The following is a 25628-nucleotide window of genomic DNA, read 5'->3' on the forward strand; positions in this document are numbered from 1 at the left end:
TGTGATATCAGACCACGCTCCACACTACATGGACGTGAGGCTGGAGACGGGCAGGGCCCAACGTCCACATGGAGGTTGGACGTTGCCCTACTAGCAGACAAGGCCTTCAACGAAAAGATATCACGGCCACAGCAGAGTACACGGAGAACAACCAGAACAGGTAAGTCTCACCCTCCACGTTCTGGGAAGCGCTAAAGGCCGTACTAAGAGGGGAAGTCATCGCTTTCAAAGCGCAAAGAGATAGGGAGGAAAGGGAGGCTAGGCAGCAGCTGGTCGACTCCATACTGGAAGTAGACCGTAAATACTCTGAGGCCCCGACCGTAGAGCTCCTGGCGGAGAGGAAAGAGTTACTAAGGAACTGTGATCTGCTCTCCACCAGGAAAGCAGTGCACCAAACTCCGCCAGGCACGTGGGACCCCATACGAACACGGAGACAAAACCAGCCGCCTGTTGGCACACCAGCTGAGAAAGCAGGCAGCCACCAGAGAAATTGCACAAATCAGGGATACCAGAGGCACGCTAGAAACAGAACCAGAAAAGATCAACAAAACCTTCAAGGCCTTCTACCAAGGGCTGTACACCTCAGAGCCCCCAATGGGGGAGTCCGGGATGAAACGGTTCCTTGGTGGACTGGACATAACAGTAGTGGGGGAGGGCAGAAAACGGGGCCTGGAAGCACCACGAGCACTGGGAGAGATCATAGACAGCATTAGCTCCATGCAGGCAGGGAAGGCGCCGGGACCAGATGGGTTCCCGCGGACTTCTACAAAAAGTTTGCGATTGCACTGGCCCCGCACCTGCGGGAGATGTTCACAGACTCGATGGCTAGGGCACGCTGCCACCTACGCTACCACAGGCCTCAATCTCGCTGATACCTAAGAAAGATAAAGACCCAACGGAATGTGGGTCATACAGACCCATCTCACTGCTGAACGCAGATGCCAAAATACTGGCCAAAATCCTCGCCAAAAGGCTGGAAGACTGCGTACCAGAGGTGGTCGCAGAGGACCAGATGGGCTTTGTCAAAGGTAGACAGCTTTCCTCGAACATCAGGCACCTGCTGAACGTGTTAATGACCCCCTCCGGGGAGAGAGTACCAGAGGTGATCGTCTCCCTAGAGGCAGAAAAGCCTTCGACAGAGTCATATAGAAATACCTCAGAGATACTGGAGGGGTTTCGGGCTTGGAACAGGGGTTCACCTCCTGGGTAAAACTCCTATACAACGCTCCCATGGCGAGCGTATGGACCAACAACACCACCTCCCAATACTTCCAGCTGCACAGGGGCACCAGGCAAGGATGCCCACTGTTCCCGCTGCTGTTCGCTCTAGCGATCGAGCCACTAGTAATTGCACTCAGAGCAGCAGAAAGCTGGAGGGGGGTCCGAAGGGGCGGCAGAGCGCACAGTCTCACTCTATGCAGATGACCTGATCCTCTACATTTCGGACCCACAATGCAGCATGGACAGAATCATCGCACTCCTGAAAGAGTTTGGCGCCTTCTCAGGCTACAAACTCAACATGAGCAAAAGCAAGATCTTCCCAGTACACCCACAAGGGGGGGGGGGGGAGGGGGCAGCACTAACGGGACTGCCGTTTAAACAAGCCTGACACAAATTCCCGCGACCTGGGGATCCAAATAGCCCATGACTGGAAAGGGATCCACAAATGGAACCTCACCAGTCTGACGGAGGAAGTAAAAAAGGACCTGCAAAGATGGAACACACTCCCACTCTCCCTCGCGGGGAGAGTCCAGACGATCAAAATATGAACGTACTGCCCAGATACCTCTTCCTATTTAGATCCATTCCGATCTACATCCCCAAGGCCTTTTTCAAACCACTAGACAAACTAATCATGGCGTTCATATGGGGGTGGAGGGGAAGAATGCTAGGATCCCAAAGAAGGTCCGACAAAAAACAAAATCGGGGGTGGGGGGGGGGGGCTAGCCTTCCCAAACCGACAATTCTACCATTGGGCGGCGACAGCCGAGCGAATAAGGGGGTGGATCAAGGAGCCAGAAGCCGAGTGGGTGGGCGCGGAGGAGGCCTCCTGCATGGGGACCTCCTGCCACGGCAGCACTCCCATCCCCACTCAAAAAACACTCCAGCAGCCCGGTGGTGATAGCCACCCTCCAGTCCTGGAACCAAATACGGCAGCAATTTGGCCTGACCAAAATGTCGGACAAAGCTCCCATCTGCAACAACCATAGGTTCACACCAGCACTGACCGATGCCACCTTCAAAAGGTGGGGACAGGACGGAGGAACAGACAGTCAGGGACCTACATACGGACAGCAGGATTGCAACGGTGGACAAACTGACAGAGAAATTCCAGCTAGCCAGGGGGAACAAGTTAAGGCATCTGCAACTCAAAAACTTCCTACGAAAGGAGACAAGGACGTACCCATGACAGACATTACTGGAAGAGTTACTGGACGCAAGCATACTAGATAAAGGAAACTGTAGCGACATGTATGACCGACTGGTAGAAAGGGCTGACACCGTACTGGATGCAACAAGAAAGAAATGGGAGGAGGACCTGGGGATTGAAATAGGGTGGGGACTCTGGAGCGAAGCACTGCATTGGGTCTACTCCACCTCCACGTGTGCAAGTTTCAGCCTGACGCAACGAAAGGTGGCACATAGAGCCCGTATGAGTAGGTTCTTCCCGGAGGTGGAGGATAGATGTGAACGGTGCCAAGGAGTCCCGGCCAACCACGTCCACATGTTCTGGTCTTGCCCCAGACTTGCGGGGTACTGGACAGCCTTCTTCGAGGCAATGTCCAGTGTTGGGGGTGAGGGTGGAGCCATGCCCGAAAGTGGCGGTCTTCGGGGTTTCAGACCAGCCAGATCTATTCCTGGGGAGGAGGGCGGACCTCTTGCCTCCCTTATCGCCCGCCGTAGAATCCTGTTCGGCTGGCGGTCAGCAGCACCACCCAAAGCTGCAGACTGGCTGTCCGACCTCTCAGAATCTCTCCAAATTGAGAAAATCAAATTCGCCATCCAAGGGTCAGACTACGGCTTCCACAAAACGTGGGAGCCATTCTCCCAATTGTTCCGGGACCTGTTTGTGGCCAACGAACAAGCAGAAGAATAGCCAGGTAGCCAAGAATCAGGGGAAAGTAGCCAAAGCATGAGGAGAGATAGACCAGGAGAGGGGGGTGGGGGGGACGACGGACAGCTAAACCTAAGAGGAAAGAAAGGCGAACCACAGGAGGGGGGGGGGGGGGGGGGGGGAAAGAGACAGGGAGGTGGGGAGAGTCAGGGAAATAACAGCTGGAAGGAGCGCACGGGAAACGATAACAACCTTGGCATCTACAGGAACAGGGGAAAGTAGCCAAAGCACGAGGGAGAGAGAGACCAGGAGAGGGGGGGGGGGGGGAGACGACGACAGCTAAACCCAAGAGGAAAGAAAGGCCAACCACAGGAGAGGGGGGGGGGGGGCGAAGCGGGGGGGAAGAGGGAAGAGACAGGGAACAATAGAGTAGAACCAGGGAGGTGGGGGGAGTCAGGGAAATGATAGCTGGAAGGAGGGCACAGGAAACGATATCAACCTTGGCATCTACAGGAACAGAGAACAAGGGAAATACAGGCGGAAGACGGGAGGAACGGCTGAAGCGGAGGTGAGCGTGAGACGACAACAGCAGCGAAATCCATCCCGGAGAAGCAAGTGGCAACACCAACACCAGACCCAGTCGAGCACTGCCCTCTGTAATTGTTTCTCCGGCACCAAAGTGTATATCTACCTCCCCAGTCTCTCTCTCTCTCCCCCCCCCCCGCCCCCACCCCCCCCCCCCCCCCCCCCCCCCCCCCCACACACACACAAACAGATGCCTACTTATATGTTGTAAATAATTTTGCCATTGTACAGAGTTGCTGCTGTTGAGCTGGTGCATAATACCTTCCCAGTTACTTTATTTTATTTTTTAGTTCTTTTTTATTGTAACTTTTGTTTTGGTATGTTTGTGTGTGCCCTTCTCTTCTATATATATCTGGGGCGGGATTCTCCACTCCCGCGCCGAAGTGCCCACGCCATCGTGAACGCTGTCGAGGTTCACGACGGCGCGAAACGGCCCCGATCCCGACCGATTCAGGCCCCGACAATGGGCTAGGATCGGGGCCGTGTCATCTACGCGTGCCAGGCTTTGTCGCCGCGTAAAGGCAGCACCGCATAGATGACGCGGCCGGCGCCGCAGAACTGACGTCACCCACGCATGCGTGGTTGCCGTCCTCTCTAAGTCCGCCCTGCAAGAAGATGGCGGACAGATTTTGCGGGGCCGCGGAAGGAAGGAGGTCCTCCTTCAGAGAGGACGGCCCGACGATCGGTGGGCACCGATCGCGGGCCACCCCACATTTGAGGTACCCCCCGGTACAGGATCCCCCCTCGCCCCCCCCCCCCCCCCCGCAGGCCGCCCCCTCAGCGTTCGCGCGCTGTTCCCGATGGCAGCGACCAGGTGTGGACGGCGCCGGGGGGAACCCGCCGTTTTGACCTGGCCGCTCGGCCCATCCGGGCCTGAGAATAGCGGGGGTGCCGGAGAATCGCCATTTTGGGTGTCTCCGGCGATTCTCCGGCCTGCAGCACTCAACCGGGCCGTTCCCGCCGCTTGGGAGAATCGCGGGAGGGCGTCAGACCGGTGTCCCGGGAAATTTTGGCGGCCCAGGCGATTCTCCCAACCGGCGCGGGTGTGGAGAATCTCTCCCCTGATACTGTGTACATAGCGGTAAATATACTTTGTTCAAAAACCCAATAAAAAACATTTATTAAAAAAAAGAAGGCATGCAGCATGCTTGCCTTCATCGGCCAGGGCATCGAGTACAAAAATTGGCAGGTCATGTTACAGTTATATGAAACTTTAGTTAGGCCACATTTGGAATATTGCGTGCAGTTCTGGTTGCCACTCTACCAGAAGGATGTGGATGCTTTGGAGAGAGTGCAAAGAAGATTTACCAGGATGTTGCCTGGTCTCAAGGGTGTTAGCTAGGAGGAGAGGTTGACTAACTCAGATTGGTTTCATTGGAAAGACGGAGGCTGAGAGGAGACCTGATTGAGGTCTACAGAATCACGAGAGGTATAGACAGGGTGAATAGTCAGAAGCTTTTTCCCAGAAGACTCATTACAAGGGGGAAATATTTAGGGGAAATGTGCGGGAAAAGATCTTCATGCAGAGGATGGTGGGTGCCTGGAATGCGTTGCCAGTGGAGGTGGAGGAGGCTGGCACGATAGCAACGTTTAAGATGCATCATGAACAGGCGGGGAATAGAGGGATACAGATCGTTTGAAGTGGTAGGTCTAAATAAGGAATCAGGATCGGCACAGGCTTGGTGGTCCGAAGGGCCTGTTCCTTTGCTGTAATGTTCTTTGTCCTAAGAAGAAACAAAGAAGAAATTTTTCCTCTTCTCAGTCTCAAATGAGAGACCCATTATTTTGAAGCGGTGCCCCTTAGCTCGATTTCCCCAGATGGAGAAACAGCCTCTCAACATCTATCCTGTCAAGCACCCTCAAAATCATATATGTTTTAGCATGATCACCTCGAAACCTCAATGGAGTACGGGTCCAACCTGCTCAATCTTTTCTCATAAAACAAAACCTTCATCTCAGGAATCAACCGAGTGAATCTTCTGTGAATCACTTCCAATGCAAATAAATCTCTCCTTAAATAAGGAGACCAAAAATATACACAATACTCTTTGCGTGATCTCACCAATGTACTCTGCAATTTCATTTCATTTCAATTGTAGCAAGACATGCCTATTTTTATACTCCATCTCCCTTGCAATAAAGATCAAAATTCCATTCACTTTTCTAATTACTTGAATCCATGAATGCTTTTGTGATTCATGTACAAGGGCACCCAGATCTCTCTGTACCATCACTCTCCAGTTAAATATTGTTCTGCTTTTACAACAAAGAACAATACAGCACAGAAACAGGCCCTTTGGCACTCCAAGCCTGTACCGGTCATGATACCAACCTTTGCCAAAACCCTCAGCACTTTCTTGTTCCGTATCCCTCTATAACCATCCTATCCATGTGTTTGTTAAGATGCCTTTTGAATGCTGTTAGTTTATCTGCTTCCACAACCTCCCCTGGCAACTCAGGCACTCACCACCCTCTGCGTAAAAAACCTGCCTCGCACATCTCCTCTAAACTTTGCCCCATGGACCTTAAACCTATGCCTCCTGGTGACTGACCCCACCACCCTAGGAGTGCCTGCCCATCCACTCTATCCATGCCCCTCACAATCTTGTAGACCTCTATCAGGTCACCCCTCAACCTCTGTCGTTCTAATGAAAACAGTCAAAGTCTATTCAGCCTCTTCACATAGCTAACAACCTCCAAACCAGGCAACATCCTGGTAAACGTCCTCTGCACCCTCTCCAAAGCCTCCACATCCTTCTCGTAGTGTGGCGACCAGAATTGTGCGCAATATTCCAAGTGAGGCTGTACCAAGGTTCTATACAACTGTAGCATTACTTGCCAGTTTTTATACTCGATGCCCCGTCCAATGAAGGCAGGCATTCCGGATGCTTTCTTGACTACCTTGTCCACTTGTGTTGCCACCTTCAAAGATCTGTGGACATGCACGCCCAGATCTCGGTTTTCTGTTATTCCTGCCAAAGTGGCCAACTTCACATTTTCCCACATTACAAACCATTTGCCAGTTTTTTGTTCATTCACTTGACCTATTTATATTCCTTGCAGACTCTTGAAATTCAGCTCACAATTTGCTTTCCTACCTTTATATCGTCAGCAAATTTGGCTACACCATTGGTCCCTTCATCTAAGTCATTCATATAGTTCATAGGCCTCGGTAGTGTCCTCTCTCCAAGGGTCGGTGCAGACTCAATGGGCCAAATGGCCTCTTTCTGCACTGTAGAGATTCTATGATTCTATAAATAGGTGAGGCCCTCGCACTGATCGCTGCAGCACTCCACTAGTTGAAGTTTGTCAAGTTGAAATAGTCCATTTGTTCCAACTTTATTTTTTCTGTTAGTTAACCAATCCTTTCGCCATGCTACTATATCAGTTGCAACACAATAATCTCTTATGTGTAGCCACCATTTATGTGGCAACTTATGGAAAGCCTTTTGGAAATATAAATACACCTACCCACTGGTTTCCTTTTATCCACTCTGCTTTTAATTTCCTCAAAGACCTCTATTAAATTTGTAGAAAATGAATGCCTTTTCAAAAACCACATTAATCTTTCCTACTTTTAAAAAATGTCCAGCTACCTTTTCCTTAAGAAAGGATTTTAGCTTTTTCCCAAATGATAGACATTAGCCTAATTGGCCTTTAGTTCCCTGAGTTTTGTCTCTCTCCTTTTATGAATAGAGGCGCCACATTTGCAGCTTTTGGGGAATTTTGGAAGAATACAAACAATACATCTAATATCTCTGCAGCCACTTCTTTTAAGATGTGGAGATGCCGGCGTTGGACTGGGGTGAGCACTGTAAGAAGTCTTCCAACACCAGGTTAAAGTCCAACAGGTTTGTTTCAAACATTAGCTTTCGGAGCACGGAGCACACCTGAGGAAGGAGCCGTGATCCGAAAGCTAGTGTTTGAAACAAACCTGTTGGACTTCTTTTAAGATCATAGGATGTGGGCTTTCAGGTCCAGGGGACTTGCCAGTCTCACAGCACGTTTTTTCTTCTGATTCTGAAAGTTTCTCCCATCCTTTTCACTTTCTATTATTCTTGGGATGGTTTTTGTGTTTTGTAATGTGAAGACAGATACAAAATACTTGTTCAAAGTCTTTACCATTTCCTTGTTTCCCATATTAGTTCTCCAGTCTCATCCACTAAATGATCAAAGGTGCAATCTGACGGAAACGTTTCTAAGTGCATTTGTTGCAGGAATTGCTGGGAGTTTCCCACTGGCTCTATCGGTGAGTTTTCCATCGCTATCTAACCTCGCTTAACCACCTTTTGGGGCTCTGGGGAGTTTCTCCTTGGTCAAGTCCACACTTCGAATTATTTTAATCACTGGGCAGCTGAACTCACTGGCCAGACCGGCTCCTCAGAGATCGGGTCATCATTTTAAAAGGGTGTCCCAATTTCTTTTATGTGTGCTTGTGGGTACCCCACATCGCGACCTGTGGGGGAATGTCACCTCCCTCCCCCTCCCCCCACATATGGACATTGCCCCGCAACCCCCCCAAGTGATGGCACCCTGCTTTCATAGGCTCCTTCGTACCCACCCTGTACCACCCCCACCCTTCATACCCCCTCCACCCTTTCATGGGCCCCTTGGCAGTGCCACCCTGACACTGCTACCCTGGGAGTGCTGCTACTGGCTTTACAGTGCCAGCCTGGCAGTGCCAAGGTGCTAATATTCTAGGGGGAGGGCCAGGGAGCCATCTGCCCTACCACTGATCATCCAATGGCCTCCGACTGCACAGGAGACCTCCCAGGTGTCGTCACGCCTGATCCATTTTTGTGCGAACCAATACTAATGGGCGCCCGCGTGACCACTCGCTGGAGTGCCGGTTAGATGATGGGAGGCCATCAGATAGAGGGTCCTTCCTGTAATGGGATGGATATTGGCCTCGACTGGTGATTATTGGTTTGTCGCCACGCTGTGGCAGGATCCGGATCTCAACAACCGGAGTGGGCTGGTTAGATCGGAAACCGATCGGTGCCCGGCCTGGTTCCCGAATGCGACTCTCCCGAGATCTAACTGTCCGGCTTGGTTTCGCGCTTGGTGCAACGTAGCCGTTAGATCGCACCCCAAATCTTTTCCTTTTTTCATTCTTGAAGTATTTGCTGTCCATTTTAAAATTTCTTACTAGTTTTCTCTCATACTCTAATTTTTCCTTTCTCTTTTATTCATCCTTTGCTGGTTTTTAAAACTTTCACAATCTTCTGCATACCGCAAATCTTCACAGCATTATAGGTATTTTCTTTCAGTATGACACCATCCTTAGCTATTCATGGATGGTACATCCTTCTCATGGTCTTTCTTTCACTTTGTTGAGAGTTATTGTTATTGTTGGGAGTTATTTCTTGAAAGTAATCCGTACCACACAAGTGTCAGGCAATGACCATCTCCAACGAGAGAAAATATTTTTTTCTTAATAGTCTTTATTGTCACAAGTAGGCATACATTAACACTGCAATGAAGTTACCGTGAAAAGCCCCTAGTCGCCACATTCCGGCGAGGGAGAATTCAGAATGTCCAAATTACCTGACAGCACGTCTTTCGGGACTTGTGGGAGGAAACTGGAATACCCGGAGGAAACCCATGCAGATTCAGGGAGAACGTGCAGACTCCGCACAGACAGTGACCCAAGCCGGGAATCGAACCTGGAACCCTGGCGCTGTGAAGCAGCCGTGCTAACCACTGTGGTACCGTGCCGCCCGATATCTTCTCTTGACATTCAATGGGATCACCATCGCGGAATCCCTCACTATAAATATTCCGGAGGGGTTTTACCAATTACCCAGACCAGCCATATGAATACTGTGGGTATAGGAACAGGTCAGAGGCTGGGAATTCTGTGGCGGGTAACTCATCTCCTGACTCCACAAAGTCTGTCCACCTGAAAAGCCTGTCCACCTGACGAGGCACAAGACAGGAAAAAGAACAAGACAATTCAGCACATGAACAGGCCCTTCGGCCCTCCAAGCCTGCACTGACCATGCTGCCGGTTTGAACTAAAACCCCCTACCCTTCGGGGACCATATCCCTCTATTCCCAACCTATTCATGTATTTGTCAAAACGCCCCTTAAAAGTCACTATCTTAACTGCTTTCACTACCTCCCCGACAGCGAGTCCCAGGCTCCCACCACCCTCTGTGTAAAAAAAACTTGCCTCATACCTCTCCTTTAAACCTTGCCCCTCACACCTTAAACCTATGCCCCCTAGTAATTAACTCTTCCACCCTGGTAAAAAGCCTCTGACTTTCCACTCTGTCCATGTCCCTCGTAATCTTGTAGACTTCTATCAGGTCGCCCCATAACCTCTTGTCGTTCCAGTGAGAACAAACCATGTTTCTCCAATCTTACCTCATAGCTAATGTCCTCCATACCAGGCAACATCCTGGTTAATCTTTTCTATGCCCTCTCCAAAGTCTCCACACCCTTCTGATAGTGTGACAATCAAAATTGAACACTATATCCCAAGTACGTCCTAACTAAGGTTCCATAGAGCTGCAGCAAGGCTTGCCAATTTTTAAACTCGATGCCCCGGCCGATGAAGGCAAGCATGCCGTATGCCTTCTTGGCTACCTTCTCCACCTGCGTTGTCATTTTCAGTGACCTGTGTACCTGTACACCTAGATCCCTCTGCCTATCAGTACTCTTAAGGGTTCTGCCATTTACTGTATATTTCCCATCTTTATTTGACCTTCCAAAATGCATTACCTCACATTTGTCCAGATTAAACTCCATCCGCCATCTCTCCGCCCAAGTCTCCAAACGATCTATATCCTGCTGTATCCTCTGACGGTCCTCATCGTTATCCGCAATCCGGCCAACCTTTGTATCATCCGCAAACTTACTAATCAATGAGGGAGGAGATCGAGGAAGGTCTGTGGGCGGATGCCCTAGGTAGGGTTAATTCCTCCTCCTCGTGTGCCAGGCTCAGTCTGATACAATTTAAGGTGGTTCACAGAGCTCACCTGACGGGGGCGAGGTTGAGCAGGTTCTTTGGGGTAGAGGACAGATGTGGAAGGTGCTCAGGGAGTCCGGCGAACCATATCCATATGTTTTGGTCATGCCCGGCACTGGAGGGGTTTTGGAGAAGAGTGGTGGGAGCAATATCTCAGGTGGTGAAAGTCCGGGTCAAGCCAAGCTGGGGACTAGCAATATTTGGAGTAGTGGACGAGCCGGGAGTGCAGGAGGCGAAAGAGGCCGGCATTCTGGCCTTTGCGTCCCTAGTAGCCCGGCGAAGGATCTTGCTAATGTGGAAGGAGGCGAAGCCTCCCAGCGTGGAGGCCTGGATAAACGATATGGCTGGGTTCATAAAGTTGGAGAGGATTAAGTTCGCCTTGAGAGGGTCTGCGCAGGGGTTCTACAGGCGGTGGCAACCGTTCCTAGACTATCTCGCGGAGCGTTAGAGGAAGATCGGTCAGCAGCAGCAGCAACCGGGGGGGACGGGACGGACGTCCTTGGGGGGGGGGGGGGCTGCCTGGGAGGGTGGATGAGCAAGAGATAACATGAAGGGTTGGGGAAACTGGCACATATGGGAGAGAGCCAGTGTACAAAGCCATGTAAATATATCATTTTGCCATGTATATATCTTGCTCTGCGTGATTTCCCGTTATTTTATTACGGGGGAGGGTTATTGTTTGTATGGGAGAAAAATTGTGTTAAAAAAACTTTAATAAATATATTTAAATTTTTAAAAAAAACTTACTAATCAAACCAGTTACATTTTCCTCCAAATCATTACATGTGTTACAAACAGCAAGGGTCCCAGCACTGATCCCTGAGGAATTCCACGAGTCACAGCTTTCCATTCAGAAACGCAGGAGTGTGATGGAATACACTCCAACTGGCTGGATGAGTGCAGCCCCCAAAACACTCAAGAAGTTCAACGTCAACCACGACAAAGTAGCCTGCTTCATTAGCGTCCCCTCCAGCTACTTAAGCATTCACTCCCTCCACCACCAACCCACAGTGCCATTAATATGCACCATCTACAAGATGCTCTGCAGCAACTCACCAAGGCTCCTTCAACATTGCCTTCCAAATGCCCAACCTCTATCACCTAATGGGACATGGACAGCAGATGCATGGGAACACCATCACCTGCAAGTTCCTCTCCAACCCACGTACCATCCCAACTTGGAACTAACTGTATTGTTGGTGTGCCTACACTATATGAACTGCAGCGTTTCAAAAAGGCAACTTATTACCATCTTCTCAAGGGCAATTAGAGATGGGCAATAAATGGTGGCCTAGCCAGCGATGTCTACATCCTGTAAACAAATATATTCCAAACCAAGATCATTTATCTCTACTATACTGATCTCATTCTTCATTGACACAGCTAGCCCACCTCCTCTCCCTTCCTTCCAAAATATCAAATATCCTTTAATATTCAGGTTTAAGCCTGGGTCCCCTTGTAACCACAATCTTTATAATGGCTATCATATCATCCTAATGTATTTCTACTTGTGCTATCCATTCATTCATCTATTTTTGGATTTGGATTTATTTATTGTTATGTACTGAGGTACAGTGAAAAGCATTGTTCTGCGTGCAGTCCAGACAGATCATTCCATACATGAAAAAAAAACATAGGGAAAACAAATACACACAATGTAAATACATAGAGACAGGCACCGGGTGAAGCATACAGGAGTGCAGTACTACTCAGTAGAGAAGTTGTGTGAAGAGATCAGATCAGTCCATAAGAGGGTTGTTTAGGAATCTTGTAAAAGCAGGGAAGAAGTTGCTTTTGAATCTGTTAGTGCGTGTTCTCAGACTTTTGTATCTCCTGCCCGATGGAAGAAGTTGGAAGAGTGAATAAGATGATGGGAAGGGTCTTTGATTATGCTGCCTGCTTTCCCAAGGCAGCGGGAGGTGTAGACAGACTCAATGGATGGGAGGTGGATTCACGTGATGGACTGGGCTATGTTCACAACTCTCTGTAGTTTCTTACGGTCTTGGACTGAGCAGTTGCCATACCAGGCTGTGCTGCAGCCAGATAGGATGCTTTCTATGGTGCATCTGTAAAGGTTGGTAAAAGTCAATGTGGACATGCCGAATTTCCTTAGTTTCCTGAGAACATCTAGGCGCTGTTATGCTTTCTTACGCTGAGAGCATTCATATAAAGTTTTTAGTTCTATCGGTTTATTGGTTTTCCCTATCTGTGGCCTTGTTCGCTGGTTCATTCTTATGTTTGTACATGCTGTGCCTTCCTGTCACACTCTGGTTGTCATTACCCATATTGCTACCTTACACAATTGCCTTGTGGTTTCCCTGAAGCTTTCAAAATCTCCCTTCACGTTAACCTTCCCCCACCACTATTTATTTTAAAGCCCTCTCTACACTCAATTAGATCAATTGTTCATCTCTCGTTTCAGGATTCAAATTTAATATCTGTCCATACATTTTATTGCTGCAACAACTTTATTTCCCAACAAATAATTTTATTTAACAATAATTAACTTAAATACAAAGTTAACAATATTTAGTTGTCAGAAATATACTTGTATTCTTTTGTATATAAGCACTACTACAAAGCAATACTACAAAGTATTTACTTTGACAGCTTTCAAAATGGTAAAGCTGTCTTCCAAAGGTTCACATTAGTCTTTGACTTATAATATAAAGTTCAAAGTGGTAAGTTAGAAGATAGTGTATCAGTCCATACTCAACTTTCCACTATAGTTCAAAGATGTATAAATTATAATTTAAATATGGTCGGTGGAACATTTAGTTCTGTGTATAGTACCTGTATCTTCATAAATCTGAAAACTTGGGAGTCCTCTCAGACCCACTTACTGTTAGAGCATCAAACATTACAAGCTTTTGCTGCTTCACTGTCTGCACCCCTATTCAACAAGAAGAATATGGTCAACTTTCAATGCCCTCAGGGCATCTAAGATTAGGCAAATATGTGCCACCCTTACCAATGATACCTTTTTTAAAAAACTGACCTTGAAATAGAGAGCGTGCCTGCTCACCATCATTATAAGAAACCTGTTTATTATACATGCAAGATTTGGGAGGTTTTACAGAAACAACTTGTACTTAAATAGTGCCTTTAACTTAATAAAACATTCCAAGGCACTTCACAGAGGCATTATAAAACAAAATATGATACCAAGTCACATTAGGAAATAGTCAGGAGTATGATCAAAACTTGGTCAGAGATAGATTTCAAGGATTGTTTTAACGGAGGAAAGAAAAGTAGGGGGGCGGAGGAGTTTAGGGAGGAAATTTCAGGCTTGGGGAGCTAAAGGCCACCAAGATCACTTCTGGTTAGTCCTAAATGCTTGACACTTTATCCTGTTTGTCCGTGTATTACATTCCACAGCCAGGAGAAACAACCTCTGTGTCTAGCCTATCAAATACCATCAAAAGCTCTGATGTGTCCATGTGATCACCTCTCATAGAGAACAAGTCCAATGTACTCAGTTTCTCATTATAGGACAATCCTTTCATCCCAAGAGCCAGTCTGTGGACCTTCACTGTACTGCCTCCAATGCAGGTATATTGTTCTGAGCTGATATTAATACTGGACAAGTCAGATAGCAGAGTGAAAGCTGCCTTGACAAATCCTAACTTTTATTTTAGAAACCACGGAGGTAAGTTATTGAACCAATTCACAGGAATTCACAAAGAATAAAATACTTATTAAAACAAGAAAAATGAACTACATTAGACCAAAGTCAAAAATGTTGGAAAGATCTCAATACAAACTCAAGAAGACGATTCAAATTCACACTATTCCTTTCCCCCAGCAATACCTTTACAGGCACATAAACCAGTGAAGAGTGAACAGCTTGACACAAAGGCTTCTCGCTTGGGACTGGCCCAGTTGCTAACGATTTTCTTCTGTGAATTACTGAGTATTCATGCGATGCTTCTCACCCAACTTGTATCTCTCCCTGAGATATCAAAAAATTGCACCCTTATCTCACGGTTGCTTCAACTGCAGAGCAAACAAATGCGTTTCCTAAAAACAGTCATCCAGAAACACCACTGCCAAACTGATCACTTTGTTGAATGTTGTAACATATTATTCAGTTAACTATTGGTCTCAATACTCTTGCAGTTTTTCTTCTCAGACAGCTTAAAATCCCGGACTTCGTTCATTGATATATACTGAACATTCAATGACTTGTTGGAAACTAGAGTTTCTGACTTCCGACTTCAGATTATGATTTGTATTTGAGTTTCATCACAATATCCTTCCTCTAATATGAAGCCCAAAACTACACAGTCTCATTAAGCCATATACAATTGTAGTAAGACTTCTATAGTCTTGTATTCCAATCACCTTGCAATAAAGGCCAACATGCCATTTGCCTTTCTAACTGCATCCAAACTACATATTAGGTTTGTGTTCCTTGTGCAAGTACACCCAAGTCCCTCTGAACATCAACATTTACAAGTTTCAAGCCTATTAAAAATTATTCGGCTTTTCTATTCTTACTACCAAAGTGAATAACCTCACACTTCCCTGCCTCCTTATTACTCTAACTCTCTTTAGAAGCAGCTCTACAAATATAATGCACTCCTACACACTGATTAACCTTCACTTGCTTTACAGCAACACATTTCTATACTCACCTGAAAAGATTTGAGCTGTGGTCTGAGGTAGTATGTGATTGCCATTATTTGTAATGCAAAAAATGGAAGTGACCAATTCTCTCTCAACGGAATGGTGAACTCCACTCTTGTTGTATCTATTCTATAAAGAGCAAACAAAAATTAAACATAGTAAAAGGATGTTAATCTAGATGGATCAGTACTGTCAGTTTCTATAGATGTGTAAGAAAAGGGAAATAAAATGGCTTCGAAGTTTACAGAATTGTGTTATCCAGTGGTAGTTTACATACAAAAAGGGTATTAGAACATAGAACATATAGCGCAGAAGGAGGCCATTCGGCCCATCGAGTCTGCACCGACCCACTTAAGCCCTCACTTCCACCCTATCCCCGTAACCCAATAATCCCACCTAACCTTTTAGGTCACTAAGGGCAATTTATCATGGCCAATCCACCTAACTTGCACGTCTTTGGACTGTGGGAGGAAACCGGAGCACCCGGAGGAAACCCACGCAGACACGGGGAGAACGTGCAGACAGTGACCCAGCGGCAAATCGAACCTGGGACCCTGGCGCTGTGAAGCCACAGTGCTATCCACTTGTGCTACCGTGCTGCCCCAATTAATAAGATTTAATTTTATAACTTTTGAAATAAAATGATATCCGTCATAATCTGATGTCTGATAACAAAGGGAATGATTTTAGATGAATTCTAACCAGAATTAGGAGCAGAAATGAATAAACTTCATAAAAAGACACATAAAAAACATCAAAATAAAAGCAAAAATGACATCAAAATAAAATCAAAATACTGCGGTTGATGGAATTCTGAAATAAAAACAGAAAATGCTGGATAAACTCAGCAGGTCCGGCAGCATCTGTGGAGCGAGAAACATATTTAATGTTTAGAGTCTGTGTGGCTCTGCTTCAGAACTGAAAAGGGGTATAAATGTGATGGATAACATAGTTGGAGAGGGAGGAGGGGGGGGGGGGGGAAAGAGAGAGAGAGAGAGAGAGAGAGAGAGCAGAATAGAAGATCAGGGATAGGTGGGAGTTCAGGAGATATTGACATGGACACAAGAGAAAGGGAGTGTTAATGTTAGCATTAAAGACTACAGAAGGTGCTGATAGTGGCGTTAAGGTAAGATAGCAGTGTGCACTAATAGGAGAACAAAGGTCAGTGCTCAGTGAGAGCAAAACTAAAGAACAAGTAGCAGATGGCCCTGTGGGGAAGGTAGGGGTTTGCGTTGGGACAAACAAATAAAACAAAAACCAAAAAAAGGAGGTTAAGATGAAGAAAATTCAGTCTAAAAATGTTGAACTCAATTTTGAGTTGTTGAACCCAATGTTGAGTCCAGTAGGCTTTAGTGTGCCGAAAGGGCACCCTATCATAGTTCTGCAAGGGAGGGGGAAGAGGTGAGGGCAGACATTCAGGAGATGGATCGGACACAGTGGAGTGCCCTATCAACCATAGTGGTGGCAAACCTCGGTTGAGAAAAAGTCAAACATGTCAGAAGTACTGTTTGAAAAGGTGGCATTAGTGGAACAGATGCGCTGGAGGTGGAGAAACTTGGAGAATGGGATGGATCATCCTTTCTCATCTTCACATGGTCCATCTCCAATATTTTCATGATAGCGGTCCCCCTTGTCCTAACATTTCACCCCACCAACTCCACATTCCCCCTTGTCCTCACTTTTCACCCCATCAGCTCCACATTCCCCCTTGTCCTCACTTTTCACCCCACCAGCTCTGCCTTCAAAGGATCATCCTCCCTCATTTCTGCCAACTCCAGCATGATGCCACCATAGAACAGATCTTCCCCTCACATCCCCTGTCAGCATTCTGCAGGAACCACTCTCTGACACCCTGATCCACTCCTCCACTGCCCCCAACCCTTCATCTCCTTCCAATGGCGCCCTTCCCATGCAATCGCAGAAGGTGCAACACCTTTATCTCCTCCCTTCTCATTATCCAAGGGTCCAAACACTCCTTTCAGGTGAAGCAGCAATTCACTTGCACCACCTTAAATTTGGTTTATTGTATTCGCTGCTTTCAATGCAGTCCCCTCTATATTGGGGAGTAAAAACACAGATTGGGTGATCGCTTTCTGGAACACCTTTGCTCAGTCTGCAAACATGATCCCAACCTTTCTGTCACTTGCCATTTCAACTCATCATTTTGCCCCATTGCCCATATGGCCATCTTTGGCTACTGCAATGCTTCACTGAAGCCCATGATAAACTGGAGAAACAACACTTCATCTTCTGATTAGACACATTACAACTTTCTGTGAATTTGCTATCCCAGAGTGCTGTGGATGCAGGGACAGTGAGTAAATTTAAGGAGTTAGACAGATTTTTAAATGGTAATGGGTTGAAGGGTTATGTAGAATGTGCAGGACGGTGAATTGAGGCCAGGATGGAATCAGCCATGATCACATTGAGCGTGTTTAGGCTCGGGAGGCTAAATTACCTACTCCTGCTCCTAGGTCATGTGTTCTAGGGAGGAGATGCTCTGGCTGATTTTGCAATCCAGCTCTTAGTCTGCAACATTGTAGGTAGCAGATGAGGAACATATCAGCCATGATAGAATGGCAGAACAGACTCAATGGGCCAAATGGCCTAATTCTGCTCCCATATCTTATGAAGTTATGGACTCAACAGTGTTCAATAATTTTAGACTGCGAACTTTCTCTTCTAACTTGACCCCCTTTTAGTTTTTGTTTTCTTTGTCTGACCCAACGTCCACCCTCTCCCGCACAGGGCCATTTGTCACTTGTTCTTTAGTTTTGCTTTCACTGAGCACTGACCTTTGTTCTACTATTAACACATTCTGCTCTTATCTTAATGCCACAACCAGCAACTTCTTTAGTCTTTAATACTACCATTAACAGTGCCTTTGCCTTGCATCCTTGTCAATCTCTGCTGAGCTCCCACTTATCCCTGACCTTCTATTCTGCTCCACCTTCTCCAACTTTCTCCACCCCCCTCTCCAACTCTATAGTACATCACATTTCTATCCCTCTTCAGCTTGAAGAATTAAATGGACTCTAAACGGTAACTCTATTGGTCTCTCCACTGATGCTGCCAAACCTGAGTTTATCTAGCAGTTTCTGTTTTTATTACATGAAAGACATCATTAGTTGGTGACCCTGCTCTCAGTGGATTTAACATTCAGACAAATTGTAATTTTACTACACTAAGTGTTGATGCCTACCTGTTTAGGATGTACCATATAGCTGCCAGTGCTCCTGACATCCAGGTACCACTTAGTAACCAGCTGGTAATATATATTGAAATGACATAGAGGGCCTGGAGTCCAAATACTGTGTATAGGTAGAAATAAACTGGCTCCAGGTATCTCTGTTAAAAACATGATGAAAATAACTCTTCACAATACTTGACTACAACTTAAACTAACACAATAACTTACAAAAGCTTAGAATAACGTACACAACTGTCAATACAAACACATTCATTTTATTATAAAAGCAGATATTTTTACCTGAAGAGATAAAATTCGGTACAAAATGCTTAGGATAACCTCTTGGTAAATGTTCATTCGCTTAAGGAGGTTTATTGTTCTCCTTGATTCAGTTTTATTGTCATATGTGAGTTCCTTCAATCCTTTACATAACAAAACACAACATAAATAGATTCTTAAGGATAAACATGAATACATCAGGATGTGACACTTGTTTCAATATCAAGGGCGTGATTCTCCAGGATTTCTAAATGTTGTTGTGAGCGGGGTTTGCCGCGAGCTTCCCGCACTCGGCCCAGCGAGGTTGACAATGCTATTCAACGTTAATTGGCCCACTTAATGAGGCCTCGCGGGCTTCTCGCCGCAAATTAACGCTCATGAGCTGATTCACCAGCACCACGCTCGCCAACCCCCCCACTAAGCAAGGTCAAGCAGCACTTAAGCGGCACTTGCTCAGCCAACCACAGCCAGCTTGCAATGATGGCACCGAGACCAGCCCCCCCCAAGATTCAGGCATGCTGCCCTGGGGAGACTGCGAGATGGAGTGGAGGCCAGGAGGGATGTCCTGTTCCCCCGAGGGTCCAGGAGGGTTAGCCATAGGGCAGTGAGTGCTGCCTGGGATGATGTGGCGGTGGCTGTGAACGCTGGGAGTATTGTCATGTGAGAGTACCTTTAAGAAATGGATGTTTATCAAATATCTGTAGTGGATGTATCTTTAAGAAAGGAGTGTTTATCAAATAGCTGCAGTGATGTCAGTGTGTGGGTCGAGCTGGGCAGTGACTCTGCTTTTACTTTCGCTTTGAGCAAAAAAAGCCGGAGTGTGTCTATGTGCTTTAGTTTTGTTTTCAGAGTTGAAGAAGCTGCAGTCACAGCAAGAAGGTGCATTGATCTCTCTGCAATCTAAAGACTGTCTCCAGATCATTTGAGGATTTCAAAGTAATACCTGTTTCTGTAGAGAATTTAAACCTACTGTCTTTCTTTAAAAAGGGTCTTTTGCTCTTATGGATGTTATTAGGAAAGTTATGAAGGGTTACTTATAGAATATTGTATCTGTGGGGATTATTGGTGTTGATAGTTGTTAAGATGTTTACTGTGGGTTTATAAAGTGTTAACTGGATTCATAAATAAACATGGTTTTGTTTTAAAAGTACTTTAGATCTCTGTTGCATCACACCTGTAAAGTAGGCCCTTGTGCTCCCCATAACCACAATCTTTTAAAAGTGGTTTGTTCTGTGAACTCCATGATACACTTTGGTGTTCTCTAAACCCTGGCCCGTAACAGCATGACCAGGAAGACTGGCCTCCAGTGCAGGAAGAAGGTCAATGGCCTAAACCAGGCAGCACGAGTGAGTAAACGCCGTAGCCTCCCTGCCACCCCCCCCCCCCCCCCCCAATCGAGACCTCTCCACCCCCACCAGAGCGTCTACCCCCCTTCAGCTGCCCCTCCATCCAAAGGTGAACTCCTGGGCCCTATGGGCACCAACCGGGAGGAGGGGAACACGGAGTGCCAACCCGGACCTGTCCCATGGATTGGGGACGGTAGCCACCCCCCCCCCCCCCAAGTTCCACCCTCTGATAAGGCCACGTCCTGCAGTAGCACACGGGACAGGGTGGCACGGCTGTTTATGTGCCACCGACAAGTGAGCATAGGAGTCCTCACAGGGCGCCCGCCAGGGGCATCAAAGGCCATGGGACGAGGTAAGGAGCTGGATGCCTCCACCACTGATATGCATCCTGGAGACACAGCTAGACGTAGTGGTAGAGCTAGGAGGGCAAAGCACATTAAGGATCATTGAGGGCACCGGGGGAGGGGGGGCGAGGTAGGTAGGGGGTGAGGGGGCAGCACTATCGGGAGGTTGGGAAATTGTCAAACACAATAAACACCTTTGTGCACAGTATGATGCCTCTGTCACTTTCTTCCACAATGCGGGCTGATCTCCGAACCCCTGGCCATCTCTCCAGGCATCGCTCCCTCCACATAGCACACACCATCCCAGAGCCGTGTCCCATCCCCTGGGTGTTCGGATGTGTTGTGTGTGCGGTGTTACCTCCCGCAGTGTTGAATTACAGTGTCCAGGCATCGAGGTGCGATTCGGATGCTAGGCAATGACTCCCACATGCCTGTCCTCCCATGGGAATCCACTTGGGGTGTGTGGAGTGGTCACTGAACCACGATTGCTAATTCCCTATTAGCGATACCTTCAGCCATGCGGCCAGAGGCCTCGACAGTTGGTGGGGGTTATGGGTGGTCGGTGGGGCAGACAGGCAGGGATAAGGGTTGTTCCAGGAACGGATACACACGATCCAGAGGTTGGCATGGTGCTGCGAGCGGTTGCCCCCCCCCCAGCGCACTCCCCCACCCCCAGCCGAGTGTCCCCACCCCCCATTGGGCTGGCATGCCCAGCATCCCGAACTCTTTGCCTGTGAGGAAAGATGGCTACTTCCCTCCTCAGCTCCCCACAGAAGCCCTTCTGCCAGGTTCACGTTTTTCAAAAGGAGTACTAATTGGCGCCAGCGTGACCACTTGCTGGGGAGGACGCTGAATGATGGTAGGCCATTGGATATGGGGTGGCTCTCGTTAATTGTATGGAAATAGGGCTTAAGTGGTGATAATTGGTTTATCGCCACGCTATGGCGAGATCCCGAATTCACCTATGAGGGGAGCCGGTTGCATCGTCAACTGTTTGGCGCCTGGCGCGGATCTCCTTTTTGGCCTTTCCTGCTGTTCACCGGCCTCGTTTCGTTTGAGCGAGAGTGTAATGAGGCCGGAGAATCGCATCCCAAAACTTTCTACAAATTAGTCATACTATTTTATGATCCAAGGACTATCAAGTACCATAGCCTTTCTCTGTCTATGGTTTTGCCCACCCCTAGAATATCATAAGACCATAAGGTATAGGAGCAGGAGCAGAATTAGGCCACTCGGCCCATCGAGTCTGTTCCGCCATTCAATCATGGCTGATATTTTCTCATCCCCATTCTCCTGCCTTCTCCCCATAACCCCATATGAATCAAGAACATATCTATCTCTGTCTTAAAGACACTCAGTGATTTGGCCTCCACAGCCTTCTTCGGCAAAGAGTTCCACAGATTCACCACCCTCTGGCTGAAGAAATTCCTCTTCATCTGTGTTTTAAAGGATCGTCCCTTTAGTCTGAGATGATATCCTCATTCAGGGAAATAGCTTTTAGTATTCCTTGGCAGGCAGTAAAATTCAAGTTATGTGCATTTTTAAAAAAAATCCTGAGATTGCAACTGATTTGAGATAAACACATATTTGCAAAGTTTAACTGCTTTGCACTCATGTCAAAGCATTAGATTCTACTAAATTATTCAGGTTTTAGGACTATATCAGCAAACTCCACATTTATGAGATGCAGAAAACAGATGAACTGTCTCTTCAACAAAGCAGAAATTAGCATTGCAAGTGCTGGAAATGTAAGTTACAATTGGATATTTTTCAAACTATTAACATTGCATAGTCCACTTTGTAATATCCACAAAAGTACAATAACAATAAGAATGCAAGGTTATACCAAAATTGTTTTTTCTTGAATAATATTTTTACTTACACTGACAGAAAAATGAATTTGTTCTATCTTTGGAAAATTGACAACAGTACTGTCCAGTCATTGGCCAGTGCAGTGCACATCAGAAATTACACCTATGGTGCAGGCAGCACCATTCTAGTATTTCTGCTACAAAGTGATTGCAGTTGAGGACTCAAAATCTACCCTAACATTGCAGCATAAAATGTCATTTACCAAAGTGTCAACATGGCACACAGAAGTATGGAATCACCTTGGGTTATGGTTGGAGCTTGTAGCATCTGCTTGTAATACGAGTAGTACAGGCCACATTCTGTCCTGAAGGAGATTTCCCTTTCAACCTCCTGCATGTAAAACAGAATGCAATTGTGTTCATTACAACTAAACAAAGTATAGTTCTGTCAGTAATACAAATATTACTAAGATACACTTAAAGTTACATTCTAAAAAAACAGAAATTAGGAAATAAAAACACATCAGGAACTGTAAAGGCTTAAGATATTTACCACGATGGAACCAGCATGTAGATTATTTAATACAGCTAACTGGGTGGAAAAGCTACCAGAGGGAATGGACTATTTGCTGCTCTCATGCTTTTTTAAAATGCTTGGTAATCTTCCAAAAGATTAATACTACTCACAAGTAGCAGGCTGATGAACACAACATGAATCCACACCAACTATAGTACAAATTGGCATTAAAAGAGACAAATATGTTTCTAAAATTCCAAGTTTTAAAAGTTTGATTTAATTGGAAATAGCAAGGATATGTCAGTATTCAGTAAACACATCAAAATACTATTGGATTAGTTGATTAAAATTAATGCGGTTCAGGTGATGCCCAGCTGCCTGGTAACCTGAAGAAGAAACTCTAGAAGCAGATGCTGATTTTAAAAATTATTACCTACACAGCCAAGGATGTAAATCCAGGAAGGAGTACAAACAGTTCTTCAGTGTATACATCACTTCACTTCCATTCCTATGTAACCCATTTAACCCTCTGTATCCAAAAATTTGGGGATTTCATGGAAAGTTAAGTTAGCCGATTCCTCCCACACAGACATTCAACAAAAATGAGGAAAAGTGCCTTCGTCTCCGATGTTTCATCATTGCTGCCTGCAAGTCCTGGGATTCTGTCAATGGCTGACAAGAAGGATCTAATCTGCTCTCCAAACTTTCCTGCATCACCTTGTCAAAACTGACAGGATTCTCTGCTGAGGGCTTTAACAAGTTCTGAGATTTAAAATCTTGTTAGCAAATCCAACTTTTAAAATAAATAACTGACCTGAAGAAAAGGCTCCAAACTTTACCTCCTAATGCTACCAGATCTTGAGTCAGATCTCACTGTGTATTGAAGAACAAAAGACTTCCTAGAGACCTCAAAAATGCCACAGTAAGCTACAACAGTACTTCGGGATCACATAATCATCAGCTGAAAAGCACAAAACCCCCCAGAGACAAAAATATTTTGAGTGCAAGATAATGGATCTAGAAACAAATGCAGAGATAGAAGCTGGATGGCACAGGAAATGCTTCAATTCAGGTCAAGGTAAGTTGTCCAAATTCCAGAAGAGATTCCCCAAAGCAAAGTGTTACGATTGTTAACCAGACCAGTGGTGACCTTGTTTCAGTAGCATTCTCACCTTCAAGTCAAACGGTCATAGGTTCAGGTCCACTTAAGGCATGACCTCATGATCTAGGTTGATATTTCAGTCCTGCACTGATGCAGGTTCAGTCCCAATTGCTTTTGGCTGGAATCTTCAGAATCTGGAAAGTTCTGCATGCATTATTCAGCAACTGATGCAGAGCAAAACTGGTATTTCTATTAGAAAAGTAAATGGCAATTTCAATTCTTCCTCCTATAAATCAAGGAGTTTTCAAAATGTTCTCCTTCATTGGGGACCATTGAACTTCTAATCGTCTAGCAGAAAGCCAAAGATAGTTTGATGAACCTCTCCCTCCCCCAACTATTACCAGAGCATGCTCAGTTATTGCATGCTTCAACACAGGCTCCAACTAATCCATCTGGATGTCATCTGGGGTGTCAATCACACTGAGATAAAAGACAGAGAGAGGGGAGGGAGATTAATTGTCAGGTTAAGCTTTCTATCATGGACTTATAATCAAAAGTTACTGAGAACTGCGAATGATTTGAATATTTGTTTTGGAACAGTATACACCTCTGCTGTAAGGTTTACTCCGAACTGCACACATTTCCAGCTTGCTTCTGCTGCCAGACCTATTCCAGAATTTTACAATTTTTGCACATTTATTTTCCTCTTTATTTGGAGAACCCTTAAAATACATAATGAGCAGGGCATACTTCATTTGATTAAATGTTGATATTAGTGAAGAATTGAAGACTGCAGTTTACTCTTGGATAGCACTGAAAATATGAAAGCTCAAGTTCATAAATGTTCCTTGCACATCAGCTGGCTGTATTACAGCACCTTTGACGATAAATAGGTCAGTGATGACCTTGCTTCAGGGGTAGCATTTCCACCTCCAAGTCAGAAGGTCACAGATTCAAAATAGGTTCATTATTTGAGCAGGTAGGCACATATTCAGGATTTAATTTATTGAGCAATTTTCAAAGATTATTGAAATACTCCAAGATACAGCACAACAGTGTCTTATCATTGATATTTTTTGAAAAAGATAATACATGAACAAAAAAATTGGATTTGGATCAAAAAAATAAACAAGACAAGTCAATAATAGTTACCATGCAGCCGAACAAAATGTTTCAGAACTAATGACAGTAATATCATGGGCTAAAAACTGGCTGAATAAACTGAAATTATATTCAGATACACAGCTTTCTGCATACATTCAATAGGTCAAAAAGTACTAATCTCACTCAACCCCCTAATGTGGGCTGGAAATACTGTAATATTAGCATGTTAGCTAAAAGCACTATTAGCATGTTAGCTAAGAGCACATCTGCTGCCATGAAAATGTTTTCCTTTGAAAGACGAGTAGCAAAACGCTCACCTGTATATTTGAAAACCATAGGAAATTCTCATGTAGTGACAGAACATACCAGCAGTGAAAGCATCCTAGTATTAGTCCCATTGAGAGACCGAGCAGTGGGATAATCTCCGATGTCAGTAGAGGTAACCATATCCCAGTTGTTGCCGACTCCCAAGATGAGGTGTCACTACTTCCATTAGTGTCAGCATGAACATTAGTTTGTTTATGATTTCTTTCCAAACTATGCTGTGAAGCATCAGAGACATTATGAGATTGCAGTTTCCTCTTCCTCAACGTCATGCTGATATACCACTGGATGCAAGAAAATCTCAGTCGCCTTTTGCTTTTTGCCTCAACACCACATATACAGTAGCTGGTATGCTGCTCTGCTCAATGT

General features: G+C 45.9%; 1 protein-coding gene across 5 annotated transcripts in view; it reads right to left on the reverse strand.

The window, feature by feature from the left end:
• dpy19l3 (dpy-19 like C-mannosyltransferase 3) overlaps positions 1 to 25628 on the reverse strand; it is a 162316-nt gene that overhangs the window by 94638 nt on the left and 42050 nt on the right. For 3 of the 5 annotated variants that reach the window (XM_072518120.1, XM_072518121.1, XM_072518119.1), the window contains exons 4-7: positions 22513 to 22603; positions 18733 to 18854; positions 18445 to 18590; positions 15251 to 15371 (exon numbers count right to left, since the gene is read on the reverse strand). In XM_072518120.1, coding sequence (XP_072374221.1) covers positions 15251 to 15371; positions 18445 to 18590; positions 18733 to 18854; positions 22513 to 22603 — 480 coding nt within the window. Of the gene's footprint in view, positions 1 to 15250; positions 15372 to 18444; positions 18591 to 18732; positions 18855 to 22512; positions 22604 to 25252; positions 25574 to 25628 lie in introns of those variants that run through there. The other 2 variants (XM_072518118.1, XM_072518122.1) reach the window with 2 other exon arrangements.

The sequence above is a fragment of the Scyliorhinus torazame genome, chromosome 10 (genome assembly GCF_047496885.1).
Source record: "Scyliorhinus torazame isolate Kashiwa2021f chromosome 10, sScyTor2.1, whole genome shotgun sequence".
Taxonomy (NCBI): Eukaryota; Metazoa; Chordata; class Chondrichthyes; order Carcharhiniformes; family Scyliorhinidae; genus Scyliorhinus; species Scyliorhinus torazame.